This window comes from Cheilinus undulatus, linkage group 22 (assembly GCF_018320785.1).
Source record: "Cheilinus undulatus linkage group 22, ASM1832078v1, whole genome shotgun sequence".
Classification (NCBI taxonomy): Eukaryota; Metazoa; Chordata; class Actinopteri; order Labriformes; family Labridae; genus Cheilinus; species Cheilinus undulatus.
The window spans coordinates 23,229,497-23,257,275 of record NC_054886.1 but is presented as its reverse complement, the minus strand read 5'-3'; the positions used below and the strand labels follow the sequence as shown (position 1 = coordinate 23,257,275).

Below are 27,779 nucleotides of genomic sequence, written 5' to 3'. Positions count from 1 at the left end.
CGGCGTATGCTTGTATACAACCCTGATTTCCATTTTTTTCCCAACTCGTAATGTATTTAATTCAAGTGAAACGTAATCATGACGTGTCGTGTCATTAATCTCCTCGCCGCCTCTCCCGTAAGTACACTGAGTCTTTACTTTCAACATATATCCTATATCTTCATTTATCTACTTTAATTTTATCCACCACTCTGTTTACATATACACTTTTATGCATGGTGGCATGAAACACAAGGGATAAAACATTTCCAAATTTAATTTATTGCGACTGTTGTTGCCTTTTTTTGCTCACGAGCAACACTCGGGATAATGGCCAATTTTAGTTGTTGTTGTGTTTTATTTCTCAGCCAGTTTTTGGATGTGTGTGCGCGCGTGAGCTAGCATACCGTGAAGCATGAACGTATAGCCTCTGTATGTATGTAACCGCGCGCTCTGGACCACTTTACGTGTGTGTCATGTATGTAAGCCGGTGTATGTGCGCGCGTGGCCGACATTCATGTAGCCCCACGAGCCCTCTTACAGCCCGTGACATGACAAAAAAACGGGAGAAATGCGCCGTTTTCTCCTATAATTCAGGAAACGCTCGGTTTAACATGCGAATTAAGTCGATTTGGTAAGTCAACAAGAGATGAAAGGCGACTTTAAAATGGTTGCAAGTGCACTAAAAGTCACTCGAAGTGGCTAAAGATGTATTTTTTAATTCCGCGTAACTTTAACCAAGTTCTGTTAAGCTAGCAGATATCTATCCGCGTGAGAAACGCAGTTTTGAAACGATGCAGCGTTATGACCTCCGCTTCTTTAATCTCTCTTTTTTAGGGAAAAACGTTTGACCGATAGAAAAAGTAGCTTTTACAAAAGGAGGCACAAGTTCTCGGTGCGTAACGGAGGATTTCGATAAGCCGCAGACATATTGTCCGGGCGTAAAAGTGGATTTTTGCATGTTAGCAAGTTGATTTACAAAGCGTAATTTGTGGGTAGATGCGATTAGCTTGACTAATTCTTTTGTTGGACTCACATAAGGCATTGTGTAGTGCATTGTTTTCGAGATAAGCACCGTCACTTTCATCTGGGATGTGCGCACAAAGCATCCACAGGCTGTAATAGTGCTCTTAAAACGTTATACTTCCACCACCTTTTACTACAATGTTTACTACAACCCATTTAGTTGTCCTAACATCACCTCGAGCTCAGAAAGTAGCATAGCAAGTGTGGCATGCAACGTTGGTCGTGTGAGAGCAAAACGCGTGTTGCCAAATTGTCTTCAGCCAAGAGAAGTTACCGGTTTTTCACCCCTGCTTCTAAAATGTGCGTTTTTGGACAAGATGTCGCTTTTTGGCACTGATGTCGGTCAGGGAGATTGGCAGAGGATTCAAGATGAAATCCATGATGGCACTTTTTCCTGCCGTCCTCTGCCTTGCTCGCTCACTCGTCTTTTCCCCTCCCTTAATCTTTTGTATAGAAAATTTAAGAACAAAATGGAGCAGGGGAGAGAGCGATAGATAGGCTGACATGACACACACACGCCACCCCCGACTTCCAAAAACTACGTCCCACTGTTTGTGATTTTTAATCGCGTTTTTTCTCTGGATTGTGCGCGGACAACATCTGCGAGCAGGGTTAATCTCATTTTAGAGGGGGTGTTTATTAGTGCATTGTTTGTTGATGGTTATTTATTTCATTAATGTGCCTCTAATTGAGATGGCCGCGAGAGAGAAGAGGGGAAAGAGCGACTGAAAATGGTTGCACGTTATTGACGCACATCACAGGGGCGAGGAGGAAATTCCTCATGAGATAAGGCGCAGACGTGTCATCTGGGTTGACCGAAGACACTCCTGTCGCCTTTTCTATATCCAGAGGAATATGTTTAGGGATCCTGAAATGCCCTATTTTTAAATCCAGCAGAAATGTCACACTTTTGAGAGCGTGTGCTCTGTAGAAGTAGGTTGACATTGCTGGCTTGTCCTATAAACAGGGTTCTTAAACTCTGTTTACTCCATCTTTTTATTTGGACATGCTGAATCTCATCACGGATACTTAAACCGCTAATTATTTTTGACAAGTTCTCCTGTCAGTGCAAAAAAAAGCAGACATTTCCTTTAAAGAAATACAAAGATTCTTCTTCATATTACCATTTTTCTTTTAATATTTACCCCTAAAGGGCTTTCATAACTTAAAAATCTTCACCATCTCTCTCGTAAAAGCTTATCATCTTTACGCAATATTGAAAATTTCAAAGTAAAAGAACCCCCCCTTTTCAAAAAGTATCCCCTCTGCCCCCACAGGTTGTCTCCTTTTTGGTACAAGATGATGCTTTCACGCTGTGAACGCTCAACAAAAACTGTACTAATGCATGGTACAGTGTTCCCATGTTATAAAGGGTCTAATGGTTTTGCTTCATTCAGACCTTCCTGCTATTTGTGCTCAAGTAGTGTCCTCCTCCTCCTCTGCCACCATCACCTCCGCCTCCTCCCCATCTTTGTACACACTGTACTGCACTTGAGGGGGCACATACACCCCATCCAGGTGGCTCTTGGGGGAGATATTGTATGCAAGGGAGAAAGAGACAGAAGGAGGGAGAGTAAAAGGGAGAGGAGTGTAGCACCAATCAAGGCTTCTGATTGATATAATTGGGTCATTAGTGCGCTGCGGGAGAGGCACCTGCTTGCCCTCAGTTAGGGAGAATCTACTGCATTGTGACATTTTGAGACTGTTGAGAGTTCTGCAGGCTGCTCGGGATTAGTGTGTATTTAGAGCATTAGGGTCTTACTTAAATAGTACGCCACTTGTGCCACTTGTATCGAGTTGGCAGACCAGTTTCAAACTGATTTCTACCACACAGTCGGACAGGTACTCCAGCATTTCTCCTCCTGGATAAGGTTTGCCCGACAAAAAACAGCTTAGAATTTGTGTTGCACATCAAACTCAAACCTAAATAAGAGGCTCGCTGTGATTTTAAACAGAAAGAGCTAGACGAAACATCAAGAAAGTGTAAGAGAGGCAGAAGCATCAAACTTAGTGGTAATCAAAATTTTTGTGACTGTTTCACTCAGTTTCACAAGTGGAAATTAGACCTGAAAGTGCTCTTTTGCAGCCATTAAACTTATCCAAAGAAAGTAAAGTACTTTCTTGTATTGTTTTTTACATTCAGGTGATATAAGGAGCAGGGAATAAGAGATAAGAAGGGGAAAGAGCAGTAGGATAGTGTTACAAGTAGGTGGGGCAAAAGTGGCGAATTTTTGAATTGGACATCAACATAACTGGGCTTTCTGTATAATTTTACAACACATTAAACATCTTGTTTGCAAAATTTGTAACTAAATGCCAGCCTTTTACCGTCCTGAACACAATCGCCCCCCCTCCCTAGTCCTCCACTGGCCTGCACTCACACTATTCCAAGCCCAACCAGGCCCGAGCAAGAATACGTCATCACACTGTAATATGGCACAAGAAGCCTGGTCTCAGAGTCAGCACCATAGATTACAGACAACATAGCAGTAACTTTACTCATTTTGTTGCTTATTTTGAGTCATTTTGGTCTGATAAAACTCTCTAACAATCCACCATTGTTTAAAAATGATTATAAAGAGGAGTGGTTGTATTGATGATGCGTCTCATCCATGTTGCACATCTGTGCATCTGTGCTTACGTGAGCTGAAGCACACCTCTTCCATCTGTGCAAGGGCGAAGGAAGTTACACCAGTCAAACAAACTGGGCTTAGGGGTCAAATGGCTTGGGCACAGTTCAAATGGTCCACAAAAGTCAAAGATCTGAAAACTTTCTAAAGTAAAAATCAGACGTGCACACCTGTTTTGCATAGCCTTTGTGATGATTGATGGAAGTTGTGCAGTAAAGCAGTTTCTTGCGTCCCTTTTTATTATTTACACATTGCTTTTAGGCATGTTATAGTGTGTACATCAGTATGAACACTTTGCCTTAAAGGCAATTAAAAATTTTGCACCATAGGAGCGCTGAGGTGGCCTAGTGGTTAGGTCACGCTCCATGTGTGTGAATGGTCTGGGTTCAAGTCTGGCCTGTGGCTCCTTTCCAGCATGTCTCTCCCCCACTCTTCTGATTCTATCCACTGTTGTCCTCTTTAAATAAAGGCCAAAAATATATCTTAAAAATCTATTCACCATAAATCCACTATTTTAGTAATTAATGAGCCAATCCTATACAGCTGAACAGTGTGGTTCCAGAAGTGAAAATCCCAGTAATTTTACCCATAGTGGATTTGATTATTAGCCATATTTTCAGAATTATCCAAGTAAGACCTACCACAAGTGACCTGGGGGTGAAACGATGAATGACGCAGAACTCTGTGGTGGGATGACATCTACAATGGACCTCAACTATGGGGCAGAAAATGAGGATTTTCCTTAGGTTTTGGTATATTTTTAAATTGATCCCCCTCTCCCTTACCCCAGCCCTATAACCTTTAGGGATTGGGTGCCTAACCCTAACCCCCTTTGGGTTTTTCTTAATTTGAGGTGTGTTGAATTTAAATTTATCTCATCAGTAAATTTTGAATTTTTATGCATACACTTCTGCTGTTGTGAAAAATAGCCACTTACCATAAGCTGTGATAGTGAGGGGAAAATACACTTCGCGCCCCACGGTCGAGGTCTCCCCATTGTAAATGTCTGCAGTAGATGAGCCCAAAATGCCCCCCCACAGAGGTCTGCAGTCAGATCCTCCTTAGTTTATTTGCAGTCTCAGCTAAAAATACCACAACACCCAAAATCCTTGAGTGTCACAGTTACCTCTCTGATTAGTGGGGTCTTCTGGTTACCATTGAAACGTCTACCAAGTCCACGAAGGCTGTTGGCGACGACGTTACATGCCGCCACAGTATGAAGTGATAAATGCTTAATCTATGATATATTACATGATTGTCATTTAAAACGTGAACACAGTGATAAGGTTAAGTGCAGAAAAAAGACATGCACGGTTTAAAAGCCCACAATCTGTAAGGGATTGTGGGATACGTAGTTCTTTCCTCCTTCGAAAGAAACAGGTACACAGTCTTGTACCTTTGCCTTTTTCTCCATTTTCGAATGCCGTTGTTGCACCAAAACAAATGTTTAATAGTCATGAGTACTCAGGTAGCAGATTAGCTTAGTTCATGCATTAAAAGCACAATCAAGATTTTACAAAATTTCCACGGGGGCTGTGAATGACGAATTTCTCTTTTGTAACCAGGACTGCTGTAAAAAGTGGATGGGCACTGTTGAGCTCTATCGAGCGGTGCGGGAATGAGTCCTAAAACTTGGAAGTGAATTAGCATTTAGCACTTCCGGTTCCCTCGTCGGAAAGTCTATGAGATTTTTAAATGAGTTTTCGGTTAAATGCCTGAAATAAGGTCGGTGGTGGACACGAGCTCAAGAGAGTTTAACGTTTTATCCTACAACATAAAATACATCTGAAACGTGCCCCACCTTTGAATTGTGTATCTTTTCACGTCTTCATAAAGGTGGTTGCTAAAAGACAGCTAACAAGGACTACAGCGTTTTTCGGGAAGACTATATGTCATAATCCGAAGTGTGGCAACTGGGCTTGTCATTCACTTTTATCCGCAGGTGATGATGTTAAATTCAGTTGACTGTGTTGTAGTTCAATATAGCATGATGCTAGCTTTTTACTTTTGTCAGTTAAATTAACGAACCAGATATGATGCTTATATTATAAATTTATGGAGATTATTTTTATGAACAAAACAAGTAACTTTCCTAAACTTTTATTGGACATAGAGCTTATTTTCAGCAACAATCAAAAAACCCATTGAAAAACCCCATAGGCTTGACGCCGAGGGAACCCATGCAACAGGAACTTCTGGGTTTGCCTACAAAATTACGTCACGACTGAACCACTCTATTCCTGTATCCACCCCACAGAAGGCATCCAATCCGCCCAGCAACAGACTGCCCATCCCAGTTGCTTTTTTGCTTTTAAATTCAGGATTATTTTCAATGAAAAGACACTAGATTACATGTTTTGCTGTTTTAAAAGTGGTGAAACCTTTTAGCTTCGTGACACGAGTGGAATCGAGCTACACACGAAAAAGTTTGTTAGCTTGAAGGTGCCGCAACTTGTAAATGTTTTTCTCTGTTAACCAAGTGGCAACCTCCGGAATTTTTTTGTACCGCGATCGTTTGGATTATATTTAGGATAAACCTCACTACGCGGTGATTGGTGCGTCTCATTTGATTGACAGATAGCTCGGCAGGCAGAGGCTCCGTTTCTGTCAACTGGAATGCTAGCTAGCAGGCTGACAGGAAGTCGCGCTTAGTGGACGGGCTGTTAGGTTGATCCAAAGTTCGACTGAGACCGCGATTTCAATATGGAAGCATCCACGGATTGGCTTCAAAAGCCATTTGTATAGCCATATTGTAAGCAGATGACTGACGTCACACGGGGTTTGTCCAATTCTTTCTACAGTCTATGCTCTCAACCAATGAAATTCATCCATGATACAGAAACTTCGGCTGCTCCTCAATGAATAAACAAAAACTAACCAAAACTAAAATCATGATAATACTCTTATGAATAGTTCATACAGAGGTGTTTTAGGTAAGAACACCTTTGTTTTGTGCTATATTGATTTCTCACAGCAGTTTATCTGTTTTTCCTGTGTGCGACCTTAGGGGGCCTCAGCTCATTTAGATAGGAGTGTGTGTGCGTGTGTGTTGGGGGGGCAACGACACTCTGTCACTTCCTGATTTGGAAGCATTCAGTGGGACCGTACTGTAAGGACAGGCTTTTGCTGCTGCTTAAAACCTGTAATTGACAAAATAAATGTGCATTTTGATCATACCCACGTCTTTAATTATAAGGAGGGACAAAGTTACCGTCCTAATGCGTATCTTTAAAGGCATCTTTGTGCAACATTCAAAAATAAGACTCAATTTCAAGTATTGACACCTTAATAAAGCGAACAGGTGTACTTATAATTGTGTAATTGAGAGTGCATTAAGAAAGGTGTTACTAAGAAAGAGAGCACATGCTCTGCAAATTTCCCCAGGGTGAATAGAGAATCATCCCGTGTTAACAGCTTCTATTTTTTTCTATAGGTGCTCACATGTCTGATATTCATGATACACATATTCCACAAGGAGGTTGAAGTGTCGGGTCAGAATCCCTGGGGGGTTGTGGGTAGTTTGCATCTCTCTCAAGGACATGTAAAACGAACGGCTTTCACAGTGTTTGGGACACTTAAGAGTATGCTGAATGTTCAGTTTTGATTGACAGTTTTTAGGACTGAGTCAGAAATTTGATTAGAGCTTAAAAACATTGTGCACTTGTTTGTTTCACTGCTTCTTCTTCTCCCAAACCCTGCAGGTGATCTTCAGTGTTCAAAGATAAACACATACAGGGTTTTGCCTATGACATTTGCACGCCCCAAACCAACTCCTCTTTTAAGGCCTCAGTCTTGAAATCCTGAATCAGACGAGTCATTCGGTGCCTCCACTCATTGGTTTAGACACAGCACGGCCCGTATGACTCCGAGCGAGAGCGCCGTTTCTCTGCTGAGTTGCTGTGATGTTTCAGATGCACTCGCTCACATCTCCCAGTTTGGCGCTTTGCGACTGCGGGGAACTGTCGGCTCGTGTTCTCAGCTGAAGGAGGAATTCATTCACAAAGAGCAGGAGGAGATGGTGAGTGGAGTGAGGAGATGAGAGAGGAAGGTTAGACATGAACAGAAGTGGAAAAAGCAGTAGGATAGCGTTTAATGTAACAAAGGCAAAAGTGGCGAATGTCTGCTTATTTCTACACTGAAGGAGGGATTCATTCACAAAGAGCAGGAGGAGATGATGAGTGGAAGGGAAGAAGAAATGGAAGAGTGACTCAAGAAAATGCTTTAGGATAGTGTTAAATGTAAAAAATGGTGAAAGTGGTGAACTTCTTTCTTCTGAATTTTGCTAATGGCCTTTTAGAGATCAAGAGGCTTAAGCTAAATGTATCATTTTGCATAACTTTTCTGCACTGTGCTCACAAAATATGCATCAAAAAGACCAACCACATTCCAGTCTGTTACCATTTGAAGGACAATTCTTTCCAGCAGTGCCTTTAGCCTCATTTTCAAGGTACACTCGAACCTTTTCATGGCGGTAGAACTTGTATTCTCAGACCATATTGACTCGCAAAAGTTATAATTTTCTGCACAAGGAGCCCACCACCTGTCACATCTTTACAGTTAGCGGTGGAGGCACAGTGGGAGACTTTCCCCCTTATCACTACCAGAGCTGAAGATGAAGGAAGGGGGAGGAGATAGCGCAAGCCAGACAAAGTTAGTGCGAAGCAGGGAGTGAAGCAGGGGGGTTCAGGGAAAGGTGAAGTAAAGGAAATGAATACCGTCTGTGGGGAAGTTCGCCACGTGACCACGCGATAAAAACCACAGGGCCAAATTATACTGTACCGCACAGAGAGACGACTCCCCCTCTCTTCCTCCCTTAAGTCACTCATCCTCGCTTTCATACACATTCTTTGCGGTCAGTCTCACATACAATCATCCCCAAAGGACACCTCACCTCGCACCGACTTCATCACATGAAAGTTAATGTAATATAGTTGAAAGAAAGATGCACTTGTGAGGACTCTAACACGATGACATTCACAGCCTGAGGCCCTGGCCTAAGACCTTGGAGAGGATTATTTTAAGGGTCATGGAGAAGGACATGTGCACGAGCACAAAAATAAAGCAGACAAGCTACAAAAGGTCGCTCAAGTATACTCTTTGATTCGCCATTGTCTCAAAAGTCTAAGGGTGCAAAACCTGGACTCAGAGTTCACAGAATTGGAAAGTGAAAGGACATACACTATGGCAAAGAATACTGTGTGAAGTGCCTACAAGTCTGAACAAATCCCATCAATTTTGAGATCTATTTTGGGGCTTTTTGCCTTTATTTTGAGTGGATAGGACTCTTGCGACAACCTTACGGTGCAACCTGTGAGGCCATCATTGCCCCAAACACAGACATGTTAATGTTAATGGGAGCAGTGTGGAGTTCACTGTCTTGCAGAAAAAAAAAAACATGATTGTACTACAAAGATCGATGCTAACTGGGGTAGTGATGGTATTTGTGATGGTTCAGATGTCACGGTTTGTTGCGCGAAGTCACATGATGAAAAAGTCTGAGTGGAGAGAAAAGGCAGTCACATATGGCAGTATCTACACCAAGGTTGGAAATCAACCACCCACCAAATGTGTTTGTGCAGTGTTGGGTGACTGTACTCAGTCTAACAGTCATGGTGTGACAGAAACAGCATAGAAAAGATCCTGGCTCTCAGTTTGGTCTGCTCTGACCGATGACCTTACAAGGTCAATGACCAAACAACCCTTCTTCCTCATGGAAAAGGTATTGTTTACAAGCCAGGCTGTAACCTGGTATGGTTTGACTTGTGCAAATCATGGCACGGATTTGCATCACCAGCAATGCATCTGCCTGCTGAAGGAGAGTCTGACCCGTCATTCTTGTCTTCAAATCTAAGATGATTATATGAAGGGGGCTGTGGCTCTGACTTGTAGTCAAAGGAATGACTGTAAATACTGTAACCCCTGACAGTGTTATCAACAAATTGTCACTAATTATACCTCCACTAAGGCTTTGCTAATTTGATGATTAACATATTTTATTTTCATCATTACCCATGCCGATGAAATCGGCAGGGGGTTATGTAAAGGGCCCCCTATCTTTCTTTCTTTCTTTGTGTACAAGATAACTCGAGAACAGAAAGTCGGATCTTCACCAAACTTTCAGGGAATATTGTGATAGTGACAGGGAAGAATTGATTACATTGTGGTGATGATCCTCGCACCCGTTTGGTTTTTCTCTGACTTCGAAATTTTGAACACCAAAGTACTCAATGGGAGCGTGAGTTCCTCGGTGGCACTGCTTAGGCGTGGGTCTGCAGCCTCAGACGGCCATTCTAGGTCTTCGTGGTTAAAGTAGTGAAGAAGAAAAGCAAAGAGGACTGCACCCCAGGAAACTTCTGTTCAAGCAATTCTGAGGAAGAGCTTGTTGGCTCAAGTCATCATTAAGTACCCAGTTATTTTGTTGGTAAAATGCCTTCGTTTGGAACAGCCATATCAGATAACGAGGTGTGTTTTCCCACGAATGTAATAGCAATTACCTATTGCAAGCATAGTAACAAATTTCCATGAAAACATATTTACATTTGCAGGATTTTATCATGTTTGTAGGAAGGTCAAAATCTCCGGCTTTTGAAAATGTTAGTTTTTTTTTTTTTTTCCACAAATAGAAATTTTAACATGAAAACTAAATGTTTGATGTCATTGTTTGTTGTTCAAGTCAGCTTATGCTCAAGTCGGATAAAAAACAGTCTCTGTAATTTTTTGTTCACCATGAAACAGGAAGTAGTTTTTCAGTCCATTTCGATGCTTTTTAATCCCTCTGCCAATATTCATGGCACTATGAATATTTTTTATTGGAAAAAAACCTCATGTTTCTTACCTTGCAGAGCAGATGACTTCACCCATTTCCATATTTCTCACTGGCGAAACCATCTTGCAAAGTTCCCATCTGAACAGTTTGGCCCCGGTTAGAAAGTGACAAGACCAATCAGGAGTAAGAGGCAGTACTTTTGGGCGTGGTGGAATTGTGATGTAAGCAAGCAGCGACAAGAGGCAGTGCAGTTACGGCGGAAGAGATTAGTGTAGATGCTGCCAGCGCCAGTTTTATCAGAACTTCATGGCATTTCTTTGTTAAAAGAAGAACAAAGAACAGCAGTGAGTTGTTTTCTTTTTAAAAACAACAAAAGTTGGAGACTCTGCTGCAAGGAAGCTGGACGCTCAAAACCTGTTGCGTGTTGGTACGGTTATGGCTACATCTACAGCGGTTGCCTTGACAATTCGGAACCAGAGACGAAGGCAACAGATGATAGTTCAGAGGCAAAATCCATAAGTATGGCAAAAGCCACATATAACGGTACAAGTTTGATGTTAAGAGAAGTCTCATCTCCTTTTTTTGTCCACACATACCGTGCCAGGTTGTCTCAGAGTAAACTGGTCATGTGACTCTGTACGTCATGTCCTGTGACACATAAATGTGAAAATGTGTTTCCATTGCACTTTTGCAATATCCTTCTATATCGAAACATCTGAAAAACCTCCTCATGAGAGCGTAAAAACTTTTGTGATATTTTAGAGGTTTTTTGAAATTCAGGTGCTTCCATTACCAGTTTTTTATTGCACCATTTAGATTTTGCCATTTCTAAGGGTAATGGAAGCGCAGCTAGTGTGGGCCTACAGCCCTGACGTGTGGGTGGTTGCATTGAATTTTGAGCCCAACATTTGACTGACATCAAAATCTGTGTATTGACAGCTTAATTATTAATTATAGCCACGTCAACCAACCAATTCTGGTGCAGACTAGTTAGGGTGATGATGCCAAATGGTCAAACACTGGGGCACTAGCTTTTTTCTTCCACAACTTCTATTTTCCAGATTCTGTTTGTAAAAATTTGGATTTCACAGAGTTAAATCTGCAACCTATGATAAGTGCCAAATCTGGGCTAAAAGGGCCAACAAACTGGGAAGATACTGCTTACAGTACACATCGTCACACATATTGATATAAAGCTTAGCATATATTTGCTGTATACTTCCTGCCCACACACAGGCAGTGTTGGAGACACAAAGTGAAAGGTGTTCACACCCTCACATTTACAATTATGATGTGTTGAGTGCTGGCGTGTACAAACCTGCACTAACTGCCTTCACAATACAAGCATATTGCTCAGTGGATATTTACACAGTGACATCAAAAAACCCCCAAAATAAACTTGTCTGAACATATTGTGCTCCAAGTCCCTTGGCAACTATTTATAAGGGATCTGACGTATGACTCAGCAACCCCCCACTCCCACCCTCACCCACGCTTTACACACCTTGCCACACAATAGCAGAAGAAGTTGTCAGTTTTTAAACAAAGCTCATTCTTGGAGGGGAGGTGGCTAAAAACGGATTTTGGCTTTTTGACCTCTTCATAAAAACTCATTTCCAGTGAGGACAATTCAAGTCTTTGAATCAGTTATTTCAGTGCTCACGAAGTTATGCCGCAATTACAGTAATGACAACAACACAGCAATACTTAACACAACAGCGATATGCTTTTAAGCTGTCATTACCGTATGAATTGCAATGTTGTTACACTAAATGCAATTTCAGGGTCGGGGAAAATACAGAAGGAGCTACTCAGTGAAAGAGAAGGCAAATGCTATTTTTTCTTACGCACTTTTCAAGATTTGACTGTAAGATTTAAGAGCCCACATTTGCACCTGACATTAAAAATGTATTACAGTGATGTGCTTTTAAAATCCTGGCCATACAAAATGCCAGCATGCATCAGTTCTTTGCACCTTACTCAAATTTTTTAAAACTGACAGTTTACACCTTGTTGAGTACCTGCAGTGAGTGATTTCTGAGTGCAGTTGACTGCAAAAGTGCAGCAATTTGCAGATTTGGGATGAATGTATGAGACGAATCCACGCAGGAGCATGTCCAGAGGTAGTGCTTTCTTGCTTCATTTACACCAGGTTTTAATGTGCTTCTGCTCCACCTGATTCCAATCTGATTTGTGTCCCTCACTCGCCCCAACCCCCCCTTTTCCCTGCATCCTTTGCTGCACCTTATCTCCCTCTCTCCATCTATCCAAATTGTCTTTATTGGCATGACAGGGCCGGTGGTTGGCGACAGCCACCGTCACGGTAGAACAATGCATTGTGATGGTGATATTCATATGATAATTCCATCAGACTTAACACTGCTGCAGATACATTTTGTACCCTTTTTTCCTCCTCTACGCTCTCTGTGTATACGTCTCTGTGTTGACTTTTCAAATGATTTTAAATCTGTTGTTCTCTCTTCATGTTATGCCCCAGCCTGCCACTCCAATGCTCTGATTTCTCTCCCATTCTCTGTTCCAGCATGTCTGTCTCTTTACCTTTATTTCCCCCCTTTTCCCCTCAACACCATGCTGGCAATCACATTAAATCATTTTCATTCACATGGCTTCTGACAATGTTTTTTTTTTTTTTCAACGCTGCCCAGTTTTCTAACAGCACTGTGTGTTTCCCCTCTCTCTCTTTCTCTCTGTCTTTCTTTCTCTCTGTCTGCCTCCTTTCTCATTTTTTGCTCTTCGCCATGTTGGCAGGGCCCAATCTACCAGCTGATATCAGCATTCCCTGGCACGCTGCCAACTGGCAACACTGCAGGAGAGAAAGAAAGAGAGAGAGAGGGAGGGAGAGAATGAAAGAAAATTAGTGAATAATAGACGGAGGGAGGGAGGGAGCGAGAGAATGAGAGGGGGATGGGAGGAGTATGAATCAGGGAGAGAAAGAAAGAAAGACAGAAGGGAAAGGAAGACGGGGAGAGAAAGAACAATAATGGTGGATTAAGAAAGGAGTCTGTGTGTGAGAGTGTGTGTCTGTGGTTGTGTGTTTATGTGATTGATATGGTGTGATATCCCTGTGAGTCATAGCTGAGCTAAAATGTCAACTGGCTACATGAGAATCTCTTTGTCATCCAGGCTCAGTGGCACACACTCACATAAACACAAATCCAGCGAATCATATAAACACATATGTGGACATACCGCCGCATGAACACAAATATGGGCGCCACACCTGCGAACACAGATGTTCCATTGTTTTGCCACAATGATTGATGACCTTTTGTTTTGTTGTGGGCGCCTCTGCTGCTTCTCAACTCCGCCAAATGATGGACGAAAAAACAGCCTATGTGCATAAATCCCCTCTAACTCATGCAAACTGCTGTGCACTCAAAATATTTGGGCGTGTGAGTGTGCCTGCCAGAATGCCTGTGTGTGTTCAATATGCTGTATATCACACTTTATAATTTGGCTGACTCTGTTATCTGGGGTGACGCTTGCACTACAGTCAACAAAATGTTAGAATAAGCTTACATTTGTACTTAAAGGAGTAATCATGACTAAGCAGCGTACGGGTCAAATCCACCACACCCAGGCAGCACATTTTACAAATGTTGCTCATGCATACTCCCCGTGAGTGTATTAGTGAGTGTATGCTGGTCAAATTTAAGCCAAAAGCTGCTACTGTATGAGTGCACAGGAAGGGTGTGTGGGGAAGTCAAAACATCGCGCGCCCATCCTGTTTGGGACAGTCCATGTCCTGTGGTGCCCTTAACTCCTAAATACACTCAGAGAGATGCACGCCGGTACAAATTCACATGCCGACTAATCATCCCATATGTTGCTGGAGTGCTTGGGAGGAAGAACAGGTGCACACCTGTTACACATTTAAGTGTATGCATACACCTACGCAGACTGGAGAGGAACTGAAGATCAAATAAAGATTTACTTTGTACTTAAAATTAACATGCATTAAAAGGTGTTCGGTTATGAGCGAGAGTTTGCTTTAGTGATGTGAGTGTTTATCATGGAATACATTCAAAGAGTCTCAGTGCAAGCTGGTGTGCATCCAGTTTGATAGAAGTCTGTTACACAGGCCCGCCCACAGATTTGGCTGGGCCCCTGACAAACCCAGAGGACTGGCCCTCTCCAGCTGTGATTTATTGATAATATCAATGCATGTGCGTTGGATCAGTAGCCTTGGTAGCCATCCTAGTTTTACAAATAAGACATATTTGTGACTTTCCCCTATTTTTTGCCTCTGCCACTTTTCGCCTATTGTTGCCACATTTAACCCATTTTTGCCACTATATACCCATTTTTGGCTACTTCATAGCCCCTTTTTGCTACTGTTTATGCCACTTTTTGTCTGTTGTTGCCTTGACTAACACATTTTGCCACTATAAACCCCTTTTCAACTCTTTAAAGCCAATTTTAACTGCTTTTCACTCTTTTTTACATCAATATTTGCCACTAGTTACCTCTTTCCTCAACTTTCTCTGCCTGTTTTTACAAATAATAAGACATCTCGTTGACTTTCCACGTATTTCTTGCCTCTGTTAACCCATTTTTACTACTTTTAAACCATTTTACTACTTTTTGACAGTTGTTGCCACTTTTAAGCATTTTTTTTCTGGTTTACAACCCCTTTTTGCCTCTTTTTCTGTCCATTATTACAACTGTGCCTTTATTTGGGCTCTGTTAACACAGTTTTGCAACTATAAACTGCTTTTCACTTCTTTCAATTCCAATTTAAACAGCATTTCACTCTGTTATGCCAATTTTTGCCACTTTTAACCCATATTTGCCACTCGTAGCCGCTGTCCACCACCTTTTCAGCCTGTTTTTACAATTTTTTATACGTCCTCGTGACTTTCCACCTATTTTTTGCCTCTGTAAACCTATTTTTGCTGCTTTCAACCCATTTTTATTCTGTTTTAAGAAAAGGGCTATACATTTTGAAGAGGGCTATATACTATGGCATTAATTAATGAATTAATTATTTGTTACTTTGATAAGAGTTGTTATTATTCAGGTAAGAAAAATAAAACACGGTCATCACAACTTAACTTTATAATGGTCCATGATTCTGCTGACCTCCATGGACCCCCCCCCCCCCCACATGGCTGGGCCCTGGAGAGCTCTCCCCTTTATCCCCCTTATGGACAGCCTTGCTGTTACCTGTGTCAAAAGCTTCTGCACCCACAATGACATTGATTAGCTTTTAATTTTCAGATCATAATGTGGCAAACTGTTCAACACTTCATTTCAAGTGTATTATTGTGGATTGTTTGATAAGAATTAGTTCACATTAGAGTTCCTCGTTTGTCATCATGCTGTCATCAGGGTTTTATTTTGTTTGTTTTTGTCCTCAGAAAATTAAAGGAGGAGGCTGCCACAGAAGTGTGTCCCCAATCAGCCGAGACACTAAAGAATGGCATAACATCACACGCACTGCTGGTAATCCTCATCCTTCTCCACTCGCTCACATACACATTTGTTTACACACAGACATTGGAACCTACTTGGCAAACAAATACCATTTGATTATGTCTATTTTTTGGCTGTTTTTCCAGATCTGGTCAAGGTCACACTACAGTTGAAGATAAATATGCATAACATGCAAATTTAACCTTTCCTCTTGGTTTTTTAACTCTCCTTAAGTTATCAGCTCCACTCAGTGTCTGCCTCTCTTCTTCTGTCTTTGTTTTGATAGAGGATGGATTCTCCACCAGAGTGTGTGCTGTCTCTTTCTTGTGAGCAGCCCCAGTCCCCCCCAACACTGCCATCCCTGGACCACAGCCCTCAGGCCTCCTCTCCTCACACTGTGCTCTCTCTACCCGACAGTCCTGTCATACTGCCTGGTCAAAGCCCCGAACCTTCCCCTCGAAGCCTTGACGCCACACCTTATTTCCCCCTCTCTCCTTTCCCCCTTAATGAGGAAAATAACAATCAAACTGAAGTTGATGAAGAAGATGAAGATGAAGAGGAAGGGCTGGATGGAGTTCCTCCTTCCCCGACCCCGGCTGTCGCCTTGTTCCCAGGAGGAGGGGGACAAGAAGCTGCACACAGCCCCTGTTTGGACTCCTCTCCTCCCGCTACACCATCAGCGCCAGTCCTTGGGTTTGGAGCCCTGGAGCTGGCCCTCTCATCAGGGCAAAGTGGAAACTGCAATGACGAGCTAGACCTCCAGCTGTTCCAGAAAGACACTGTCACCAGGGCGTTACCTGGAGTCGGAGGGGCCTCATCGGGGCCTGCACTAAGGTTTCCCTGTCACGTTTGTGGGAAGAGATTTCGATTCCAAAGTATTTTGTCTCTTCATGCCAGAGCTCACAGTCTGGACAGAGACCGCCGAGCTTCAGCTCTGTACCGGACTGGACTCCCCTCAGCTCCACTAAAGCAACATCTCAAAATCCAAAAGAACCACAAAGACTTGATCAAGAATCACAGAAGTCACCCAAACCAGCGTTTACTGCCAGGTACTCTAATCCAGCATCTCACAGAGGACGACGATCTGGATGGGGATGTCAAAGGTCTGGATGATGGCCTTCAAACGGACCAGAACCCAAACTTTTTGCTGGATGATAGCACACCACTGACCCCTCCACTTACAGAAGACCCCATTTCTGTGACCTCTCCCTATTCTTCTACAATTTTGGAATGTGCGTCGACACCCATAGCACCTACGTTTCGCTGCCATGCCTGCAAAGGAAAATTCCGCACGGCTTCTGAGTTGGCGCGCCATGTCCGCATTCTCCACAACCCCTATAAATGCACTCTTTGTCCTTTCTCTGCTAGCCAAGAAGAGAGCCTTGCATCTCACTTACAGGAGTGCCACCCATCCCCAGACATACCTGCCCTGCAAACAGCCTTCAATTCCAGGCCAGTCATTGCGACCCCTGACACTCCTGTCCCCACCCCGACCCATACCCCTGCCCCAACCCCATGTGCTCCACAGCTGACATCGGCTGCTACAGCGGCTTCATCCTCCTCTCTGCCAGCATTTCGCTGTGACACTTGTGGACAGCGGTTTACCCAGTCTTGGTTCCTGAAGGGACATATGCGTAAGCACAAGGACTCTTTGGACCATAAGTGCCAGGTGTGTGGTCGTGGCTTCAAGGAGCCGTGGTTCCTCAAAAACCACATGAAAGTACATCTTAACAAACTTGGACTGAAGGCAGGGCTGGGAAGCCTCGGGGGACCAGGAGGTGCTGAACACCAGGCCAAAGGATCCCCTAATAATCAGTCTCTCAATGCCCTCTACTCAAGCCTTCTTCTGGCCCAACGAGGAGGTGGCAGAGGTGGACAAGGACGATCAGAAAGGGAAGCTGGTGGGAGAATCGGTATGGGCTCAAGCAAATCAGCCATCCTGGGCTATCTGGGGCTGCCTAGTGATGGCAGCGGTGCCAGCTGCATGGAGAGACTTCAAGCAGTGGCTCAGGTGGCAGAGATGGGAAATGGTAGTAGCGGCAGTATTGGCGGATCAGGGGGAGGGGGGACAACTAGAGGAGGGGGTGCAAGTGAAGCTGCAGCATCGGTTTCAGAGGGAGGGGACCAGGCAACTTGGTGGCAGCTGGTGGCTCGAAGCTTGGCAGTAGCTCAGCAGCAGCAGCAGAGGCCCCATCAGAGAGGGCAGCAGCAAGACCAGCGAGGCCAAGGTCGCAGCTCGTTGATTACTGAAGCTGACCAAGTCAGAGCATACCTCGGAGGCCTGGATCCAAGAGAAGAATCCGCAGGAGCAGGAGGGCCGTGGGAGTGCCCAGATTGTGGAAAGCTATTCCGCAGCCTGCAACAGGTGGTGGTCCATGCTCGCGTTCACACTCAGAGGCCCCAAAAGAGAGGTGGCTCTGAAGAGGATGGGAGTGGAAGCCGGAGAGGAGCAGGGCTTGGAAGAGGAGGTGGTGTTGATGTGAGACTTGATTCGCAGCTACATAGTGGTGGATCCCAACAAACAGGAGAAGTGAGACAGGAATCAAAACTGCACAGTGGTGTGTCACAACAGGGTGGAGCAGCTACAGGGTTTCACTCTGTGATCTCAAGCTTCAAAGGTACCATCACACTCATGCATTTCTTTTTTGTCTTAAGGTCATGTTTGCACACATACTAGTGTTATTATCATAAGAATATATTATTTTTATGCTGTTCTGCTGTTGTGAATAGAAGCTCTCAGGGGGCCCTTTAAACCAGCTGTAATCTTTACATTTCTCCACTGTCTTTTTCTTGCAGGAGAAAATGGCCTGACATCAGTCTCCTCCATACCTTCAGTTCCCACCAGGGAGCGAGTGCGTGGTAGAGGGATTAAAGATTGCCCCTACTGTGGTAAAGCCTTCCGCTCTTCACACCATCTTAAAGTGCACCTGAGAGTTCACACAGGTGAGAACTGCTGTGAGTTTAACAAACCACCTTTTCTTTTTTTAACCTTTTCAAATCCCTGGAAAGGTTTCATTGAGCATCCATGCTTCAGAAGCACTACTTTTCTCCTTTTAACACATTCACCCAGGAGAGTTGGCTAGTGCTAATCATAGCCCCGTACTGCAGGCAACCGAGCAGCTCCACTAGAGCAACTTCTGTTCAAATGCCTTGCTGGAGGGTGTATTAACAGTAGGTTTTTTTGGAGGAAAGTCAAGCTACTCCAGGGAAGCAATCCGCTAAAATCTCGATTATAAGCTTGCTCTTTCACTAGCCTGTGACCTCATGTCTAAGAAAAACTCACAAAAATATATATTTAAAGAATAGTAATCTCTTGTTTTTAATTTGACTTGCCTAGCTCCAAATTTTGCAATATGGAAACAGTTTAACACAGGCTTTTTAAATATTTTTTGAATAATGATTATTATGGACACAACTCAAAGTAAATGCTTGACAGATTTTTCAGTAATTCCCAACAACATGAATGCCTTTAATCTCTCTGAGATTCTGATCTCTTTGTCTTTGAAGTCAGCAAATCTGCTATTTGTTTTCCTTAAACCACGCCAAATAATTTCTGAATTACTCATACCATACCAACAGGCCATATCAGGCAGTCACTCTCAGGCTTTCTCACTACTTAAAGAAACAAAACAAACATTTGTGTACAATGTTAATGAAAAACGGGAACTCTCACGGCACTCTCAATCCATACTCACAGTATTTCATTGGCATGAGTCATTAGCATGTCTTGTTATTTGCCTCCATTTGATGTTCTTGATCACAATTCAGAGCCTTCTTCCATTTTAGAGATTCCACCAATCCCCAGCAACTGGTAACTGGACCCCATCCAAGTCTTTTCAGCAAGACAGTTCCCAAAATGCATTGAATTAAATCTATTTGCCATTATGAATACTCATCCGCAGCTGACGGGACCTCTCAAATCACAGTTTTATTATTCATGATCGCATACAGCTCCTCCTCTCATGCTCTATTGCTTCTCTGTACCATCAAGTGATTACCACATGGTCAGTAATTTAAGTGAAGGCATCAAATTGTAATAATAGTCTTGATATTGCTGTCTCATTTAAATCATCGCCCTGAGATTTTTAGCCCTTTATAATTTTTGCTTCAGCAGTAGATCAGATTTTCCACATTCTCGCACGTACATCTACGACCAATAGCAGACCTGTTTTTGTCTTTTGTTTGAATTAAATACCCTTTCTATATGCAATTCATTTTCTGCTTTTGATATGCCTCCAGCATGATGCCCCCTTCTCTTTATCTTTTTCAGCAGTGTATTTTTGACCAGTGATGGAATGCTGCCATCTCCCTTAAAAATGTGTAACTACATCCCCAACACATTATTGTGTAAAAGACTGTATCAGTTTAACATCAAGTTTGAACGGACCAAAGAAAGGGTTGTAGTTTTTTTAAATTTTCAAACATTAAATTTAGTCTAAATTTAAAGTCAGTGGCACAGCATATTGATATCCATACAAAATAGCCTCCCTTTTTGTGTAGTTATAGTAATAATGTATGATTTTGTGTCAGTGCACACCATTCGGGAACTAGTGGTCGATTGAGATTTCTGTGCTTTTAGTGGTGCTTTTAGACAATACAGCACAGGTTTGTCTCATCTCCTCTGTACTTGTACTTGTTGTTTTGTTTTCTATTTTTCCATTAGGGATTTAGGGCCGCAAGGGTTAGAGCTGCAGCCTGCAAAAAGTTCCTGGTTAGAATCAGGGCCTTTTTGTGCAGAGTTTGCATGTTCTCTCAGGAAACTCCCACTTCCTTCCACAGACCAACAACATACTTGTTAGGTTAATTGGTGACTCTAAATTGCCCATAGGTGTGTGTCTTATTGTTTGTCTCTGTAAAGGCCGGCACAGACTACACAAGTTCAGACAGATTTTGGCCCAACTGCAACGTCGCAGTTCATCATCAAACCTTGGGCACGATTTTGCACGTCGAGATAGATGAACACTCTTGTAGTATGACATAATTAACGACACTTCCAACAAGACTAGCATGTCAGAATTTTTCTTGCATTGCTGTCTAGTTTGACACCCTGACCTGACATGACGCCTATCAACAGGAGAGCATTTGCTCCTCATCTTTGCATCATCATTTACAAGATTCCCCCCCTTTTCTCCTCCAGGATGTAATTTGTACATTTTATTTTATCTTATCTCATACCATAATTTCTACTTTAAGGAAAGGCAGTTCATACGGTCCTCCTAAAATATCCATCATTGTTATTCATAATCCAATCCACATTTTTTTCTTGTTTTTTAGTTCCTTAATGAGCAAAAGACCGCTACAATCACATAGAGTCAGAGTGTGAACTCGCAAATTGTCACAGAGATAGTGGTGGCGTCAGCATACTGTGAGTGGTCAGGATTACTCTTGTAGTCTGGCCAGCCTGTCAGCCTAGACAGGGCAAGATTTCTGTTGCATAGTCTGACATGGTGCTGTCATGAACGACCAAAAAAACTGTGGAGTCTGAGCCGACCTTTAGGTGTTTCCACTTAACAGTCTGCTTCAGTTTGGTTCGGTAGGGTATGCGTTTTTTGGGTTTCTATTATCTAATTGTGGTCAAGTATTTGGGAGCCAAATACTGGATGTCCTGGATATACCTATCTTCCTACTTCTTTGGCCTCCCTCCGTAGGGGTGCCAAGCATGCCTTTCTGTTCCAAAATGGTAGAGCTACACACACAATAGACACACTGCATTGTTTTTCTTTAAGATTATTTTCAGGACTTTTTGCCTTTATTTAGATTGGACAGCTGAAGAGAGACAGGAAATATGTGGAGAGACAGTCGGGGAAGACATGCGCCAAGACCAGGAATGGCTCCCATGACCAGAGTGTCAAGAACTACAGCCACTGTAAATGGGTTCCTGTTCTAACCCTAGTGCCCTGACACACTGCAGTTTGCTTACTGATCGAAAGAATTGTCACTTCTTGCGTGACATTGGTAATAAACACAAACATGAAACCTGTCAGACGACCTCAGAGGTGCAGACCATGCTAGGGTTGAGGTAGGGGTGCAGGATAGGACGATCTCAGATCGTGAAGAAAATGAGTGTATTGACAATCTGCTAAATCAGTTTTATTGTAGAATCGGCTCTGTTACTTCCAGCTCTATGCTCCGTCACCCCCTCTCTTTCTGGGCCCCTACACAGCGATTATGCATGACTGGAAAAGAAACTAAAACTTAAGAATTAGTCTGTCAGAAGACTTCTAACAGACCTATACTGAGCTGTGTTGTGGGTTTCTAAACTATCAATGTGCAGAACATTTATTTGCACAATCTGCACAGAGTTGGCAAAATTTTTGATAGGCTGAAAAGATAACATCCTAGAAGAGGGATTAACCACACCACAGTCAGCTGTGGTGATGCTGTTGTTTTAACCATTAGAGCCAGCATTGTTTTGCTCTTCATTGTTTTTTTTTGAGTTATTCATAATATAAGCCTTCCCACCTCTTTACATGCTGTTTACCTGTCAGGATAATGAAATCACGAGTGAATCTTTTTGACATCCGAGTCTTTTACAGAGAGAGGCAGGTAAAGTCAGAAATGTGTTCAATGGTAAAATTATTGATTTCCAGACATTTCTGTAGCCTACTGTGCATGCATGCTTCTGCTTGATATCAGCCTGCATCTCCTTCCTTTCTCCTCCATAACGCTCTGTGAATAAATGTTTTCCAGACCTCTGTATAGATGAAAATCAAGTTACATTAAGATAAAATAAGGTCACTACTATACTGCATGATCACATGTCTCAGAAGCTAATAATATTCTGGATTATGTTTATAGTTAGTTATTTGGGCAGTCTATAAACAAAGCTAAAGAAACTGTGATATAAAATTGAATATGAACAGGCTTCTTCTGTAAAGTTTGAGCCATAGGAATTTTGTTAAAAGTCGACAAGCTTTACAATTTAAACCACTGTGTTAAAATGTGCCTGATAAACACTTAAATAGATTTAAAAACAAAAGTGGATACACAAATCACAATTTGAAAGTAGTCGTGAAAATGCAGAAATTGGTTCCATAAAATAGATCAGATTGCAGGGAGATAAATGTTTGGTGCTTAAATATTCTGAGAGAAGCCCTTACCTTATGGTTCAAACTATGACATGGCAAATTTTTAAATATTGCATGCTTTGACTTGCAAACACAATATTTGTGCATTAAAAAATGTTGTGTAATAAGTTTAATTTTTCTGGTCATTTACTTACAGATTTGTTTCAGAAGCAACTAGGGAATTAGACAGTGCTGGGATTAAGAAGAAAGTTTTCTAGGTGGTAGTGTAGCCTTGCCATCCTGCCGCTCACAAAGTGAGGATGCGGATGTCTGTGGAAACCTAAACTCATTTGGGGTTTACCGCACAAAACTGTCCTCAATGAAACCAGACCACCTGGTGGAAATGTACCATACATGTCAGCCTGACGACTGATTGGCAACCAGTCCATGGTGTACTCCGCCTCTCACCCAATGGATGAGATTTACTACAGCCCTCTGTAAACCCCAAACTGGATCAGCGGTGTAGCTAATGGATGGATGAATGGATTAGGGATCTAATGCCACAGCATTACCTTTGGCAAGTTTCCAAGTGATCTGAGATGATAAAAAAATTGTGACACAAAGACACTGCCTACCACTGAGTGGTCATCGAGTATTGTCACTAGGAGTGTCATAAGTGGGATGTCCCACATGGGGATCAAACCCCTCTTGTCACTGGCTTTGCATTTATTCATGACCCCTATAGACTCCCGAACTTTTAAATAGTCTTTTTCTAGCGGTCTCCATCTGTCTCTGGGAGAAAACTCACATGATAAAATACAACAAAGACTATAGGGAGGAAGGTGAGATAGATGCAGAATAAATGGATCCCAAAATTAACAAGGATTTTCAAACAAAAAAGCCTTCCTATAAAAATAAGTTTTAAGCTTAGATTTGAAAATGGGGCCTCCATGTTCTCTGATGCTGTTGTTTTGGATATCGCGGCACTTTTGCACATCTGCACCATGACAACACCAACATATGTTGAAGAGGTCCTATCAAAGCATGTACAATAATGAAAACAAAGTTCCTGGTACCAAAAATGAGTAGAGTCAAGCTGAGTCATGCCACATAGGAAAAGTACCATTGACACTTCTCTACCATGTCTAAAACCATGGCAGGAACAGTTGTAAAATATAGTTCTGCTGTTTTGGTTCTGATTTTGTGTGCCATGTGAAAAATAAAGGGTTAGTACCAAATGGTACTGATTGTCGTAATTACCTTAAATTTGCCTCTACTGGGGTTTATTTGGGTTTAATTTTAGCCACTGGTGAGAACATCATTAGCCTCTCCCCATCTTATTTTTTTGTCCTTTCTTCCTTAGGTGAGAGACCCTACAAATGTCCTCATTGTGACTATGCGGGAACCCAGTCAGGCTCACTGAAGTACCACCTCCAGCGCCACCATAGGGAGCAACGCAATGCCTTGGCAGCCTCCTCCAATTCCTCCTCTTCTGGTCTCACATCCAGTATTAACAGTCTGACCTCTGGAACCTCTGGGCTGGCCAAGCAGCGCAGATCCCAGCTTAACCACTGCCCTGTCAACCGAGGCCAAACCGACTCCCCCACCTCTCGGCCAAGCCAGCAGTCCTGGCTCCTGGGCCTTCCGGACCAACGGGAACATCGCAAGGCCCTTGCAGCTCTAAGGGATGTCGACCTGGAGACCCAGTACAGGTATCTGTCCGGGGTGATGGGTGCTATTTATCAAGGTGGAATGGAAGGAGGTTGGATAAGGGAATCTCCTGCAACCAAGGCCCCTAAAGTGTCACGTCGTAAGCCCCTTACCACTAACCGGATGGTTCAGCCTTCAAGTGACAAAGAAGGGCCAGCACCTTCGACTCAAGGAGGAGGGTTTGAACCCCTGGATCTGTCCTGTCGCACCTCACCAAGCCTCGGCGGTATGGAGGAGGATGGGAGCATGAGTTTAGAGGAAGGCAGAGATGTTGGTGCTGGGGATAGCGGAGGGGATAGTTCTTCAGGGGTCAAACTGAGTCAGTGTTTGTTCTGCCCATTCCGTACATCCTCAGCAGAGCTGATGGCTATGCATCTTCAGGTCAACCACACCAGTAAATCCAGGCGCAAAAGAACCCCCTCCACTACCTTGGATGAAGATGGAGCCCCAAAGGCCACCAAGCCACGAACAGAGCACTCTGACCTCGACTCTTTGACAGTATGGAGGCACACGGGTGAAGCTGAGTCCAAGACACCACTCGCCGAATGGTCCTCAACTCAGACCATGACCCTGAACGGACTCTGTGAAGACAGAGCAGAACATCTGGTTGATATCCACGACCACTCCAACTCCAGTATGGCCAACAATGTAAGAGATGGTTTGGAGAAGATGGAGGGCAATGATGGAGAGCAAGAAGAAGAACTGGAAGAGAATTTGGAGAACAGCAGTTTGGAGGATTCGCAAGATCAGGATTTGAGGATGTCCCTTGCTCTTTCACCAACCCTGAGTTCCAATCACACGATGGGAGAGGAGGAACAAGTCTTAACAGATTAATTGGAGAGATGGGTTTTTCAACTACATCCAGCACAGGATTAAAGAAGGAGGGGGTAGCTGTGCAGAAAGAAAACGGGGTTTATGGTCAAATATGTATTTGCACCTTTATGCTTTTACTTCCGGAGGATTCTTGTCTTAGATTTTGAATAGGAGAGATGGATCAGTGCTGTTATGCTCCTTCCAACATTACGCACCTACCTTAGTTCTGACAATGGGCGACCTCATAGTAAACCCTGCGGACCAAGATTTTCAGGTTTTGGAGGCTACTTTTTCAATTTCTTTTTTCATGTTTACTTCAAGATAGATCATTCGGATGAGGATAAATCCCAGAAGATGATAGTTAAGATCTATGGCAGATCCTGCATCATGCCACATGCATTTACTCAACACTAATAATGGACTGTATATCCAGGACAACTGTAATGACCAAGTTAAAGCCAGCTGAAAAAAGAGATGCTCTCCTGATTGACCACTGAACGGTTTGAAACCTCAAACTTCAAGTTCCTCCACAGTCCGCACAGATTCGGGGGAAGGTTTGGTGCAGAAAAGTTTCAAGCTGTGAACCTTGGCTAAGCTATTCGGTATTAATTTAAGGCATGGTTGCGGGCCACGTGCTTTCCTCAACTCACGGCCTTGTTTGTTTGAAAGGTGTTTCTAGACGATTGTCCTAAAGAAAAACTGAAATGTTTGTAACATTTATTTTGCTTTTTCAGTTAGTGCCTGTACATGTATGTTCTTAAAGAGTCTGTGGCAATCCTTTGCATCTAGGCTCTGATAGGTCATTTATTTTATCTGAATATACAGTTTAAAACAATTTAAGTACAGTATATTTGTTCAAAGTGGTTCTAGGGTGTTGTGAATAGTTAAGTCGTACAAGAAAAAGCTACTTCGCAGTGTGATGTCCTTGAAACAGACGGTCGCCATTTTTGGTTCAACTTGAGAAGAAAAAAAAGGAGTTGGTATAAATAATGTACAATGTGATTTAAAAAAAAGTTTCATAGCTGAGTGATTGAAAAGGGGAACAGTTCAAAATTCAGTGTTTACAATGGTGCCGATTGTGGGTTGGGCTGCTCAGCAGCTTCAATGCATGGAAAAGAACAAAGTGGGAGTCTCGCTGTGGGGATGCAGCCCAAGCCCTTCGATAACAATCACCTGACACACCTTTTTAAAGAGACAGAGACTTAGTAACTGTGTCAAGCAAGGAGCAAATGTTTTTTTCTTCACTGGAGGGAAGCTACAGGTAGAGAATGCAAAAGAGAGCAGTATCCCTGCCTAAATCTGAGAAACTTACCGTACTCTTGGGGTACGGTGTCTTCAAGACGAGTAGATTCCCTCTCTTTTTCTTTTTTTTTATAAGAAAAGAAAAGACAATGGTAGGAGTTATTATTAAAACACTAACAAATGCATAGACATCCCAGTAGAATATGTGTAGCTTTTGTAAAGACAAGAAAAAAGCAGACTTTTGTTTATTTTCATTTCAAGATGCTTACAGAAAAAGGTTATCAATATAGGTAATATTGATTATAATGTTTGTGAGCTAAGACTAGTTGGAATGTCTATACAGAGCACTGTGCAAAGTTTGAGTTCCCAAAGTAGTTGTTTTTATTTTGAATTTATGGATAGACCAAACGTTTTTTTTTTTTTTTCAATGGAAGTGTCACTTTCTGTTGTCTTTCTAAATGTGTAAAGATGTGGTTCCCATAGATTTACTCCATCGATTAGATAGATCAGTCAGTCAGTTGACTGCTGCATCACATAATCAACCGTTGAACTGGTTGTTTAAGAAAGTTCAGATACAAATGACACTTATGTGCAACACATAAAGTCCTAAAATCAATCAAGAATTTTAGAACGAATCCTTGCATTTGAAATATTCTAAAGCTCCTGTGAGAAATGTTTGATCCTCTGTCCAGTACATTTTTGATTTTTTTAACAAAAAAAGTTCTCATCCTTTTGACTTTAGCCAGTCAAACATATCACTTCCTTTGCATTTTTGCCTTAAAATATTTTTTAAAAGGCTGTTGCAACAGTGAAGCCTATCATCAGATACTTGTAGTGCTGTGAAAAAGTATTTGCCCCCTTCCTGATTTCTTTCTTTTTTTTCTTCTTTTTTTTTTTTTGCATATTTGTCTTTCTTAAATGTTGCCAATGTGACCAAACCAATTTTAATATTATACAGAAATAACCCAAGTAAATACAAAAGTCAGTTTCTAAATGATAATTTCTTTTATTAAGGGAAAAAAAGCCATCCAAACCTACCTGGCCCTATGTGAAAAGCCATTGCCCCCTAAACCTAATAACCAGTTGTGCAAACCTTTGCAGCAACATTTTCGATAACTGGCAGTGAGTCTCTTTGCAGAATTGATTTTTTCCAGGCACACTGGGGGTTTT

General features: G+C 42.5%; 1 protein-coding gene across 1 annotated transcript; it reads left to right on the top strand.

Annotated features, from left to right (window-relative positions):
* The first annotated feature begins 54 nt into the window (after positions 1–54).
* On the top strand, positions 55–26,584 carry znf219 (zinc finger protein 219). Its single transcript, XM_041779158.1, has 5 exons — positions 55–117; positions 15,783–15,867; positions 16,124–18,455; positions 18,634–18,780; positions 24,208–26,584. Exons 3-5 carry the CDS (start codon positions 16,127–16,129, stop codon positions 25,386–25,388), a joined length of 3,657 nt encoding a protein of 1,218 aa, XP_041635092.1. The 5' UTR covers positions 55–117; positions 15,783–15,867; positions 16,124–16,126; the 3' UTR covers positions 25,389–26,584.
* Positions 26,585–27,779: the final 1,195 nt, after the last annotated feature.

What these genes read in the sequence shown, in the direction of transcription:
- znf219 (XM_041779158.1), top strand. Translation starts at nt 16,127, where the DNA reads ATGGATTCTCCACCAGAGTGTGTGCTGTCTCTTTCTTGTGAGCAGCCC. An exon ending in TGTGATCTCAAGCTTCAAAG is followed by an intron (nt 18,456 to 18,633) that starts GTACCATCACAC and finishes TTTTTCTTGCAG; the next exon opens with GAGAAAATGGCCTGACATCA. An exon ending in GCACCTGAGAGTTCACACAG is followed by an intron (nt 18,781 to 24,207) that starts GTGAGAACTGCT and finishes TTTCTTCCTTAG; the next exon opens with GTGAGAGACCCTACAAATGT.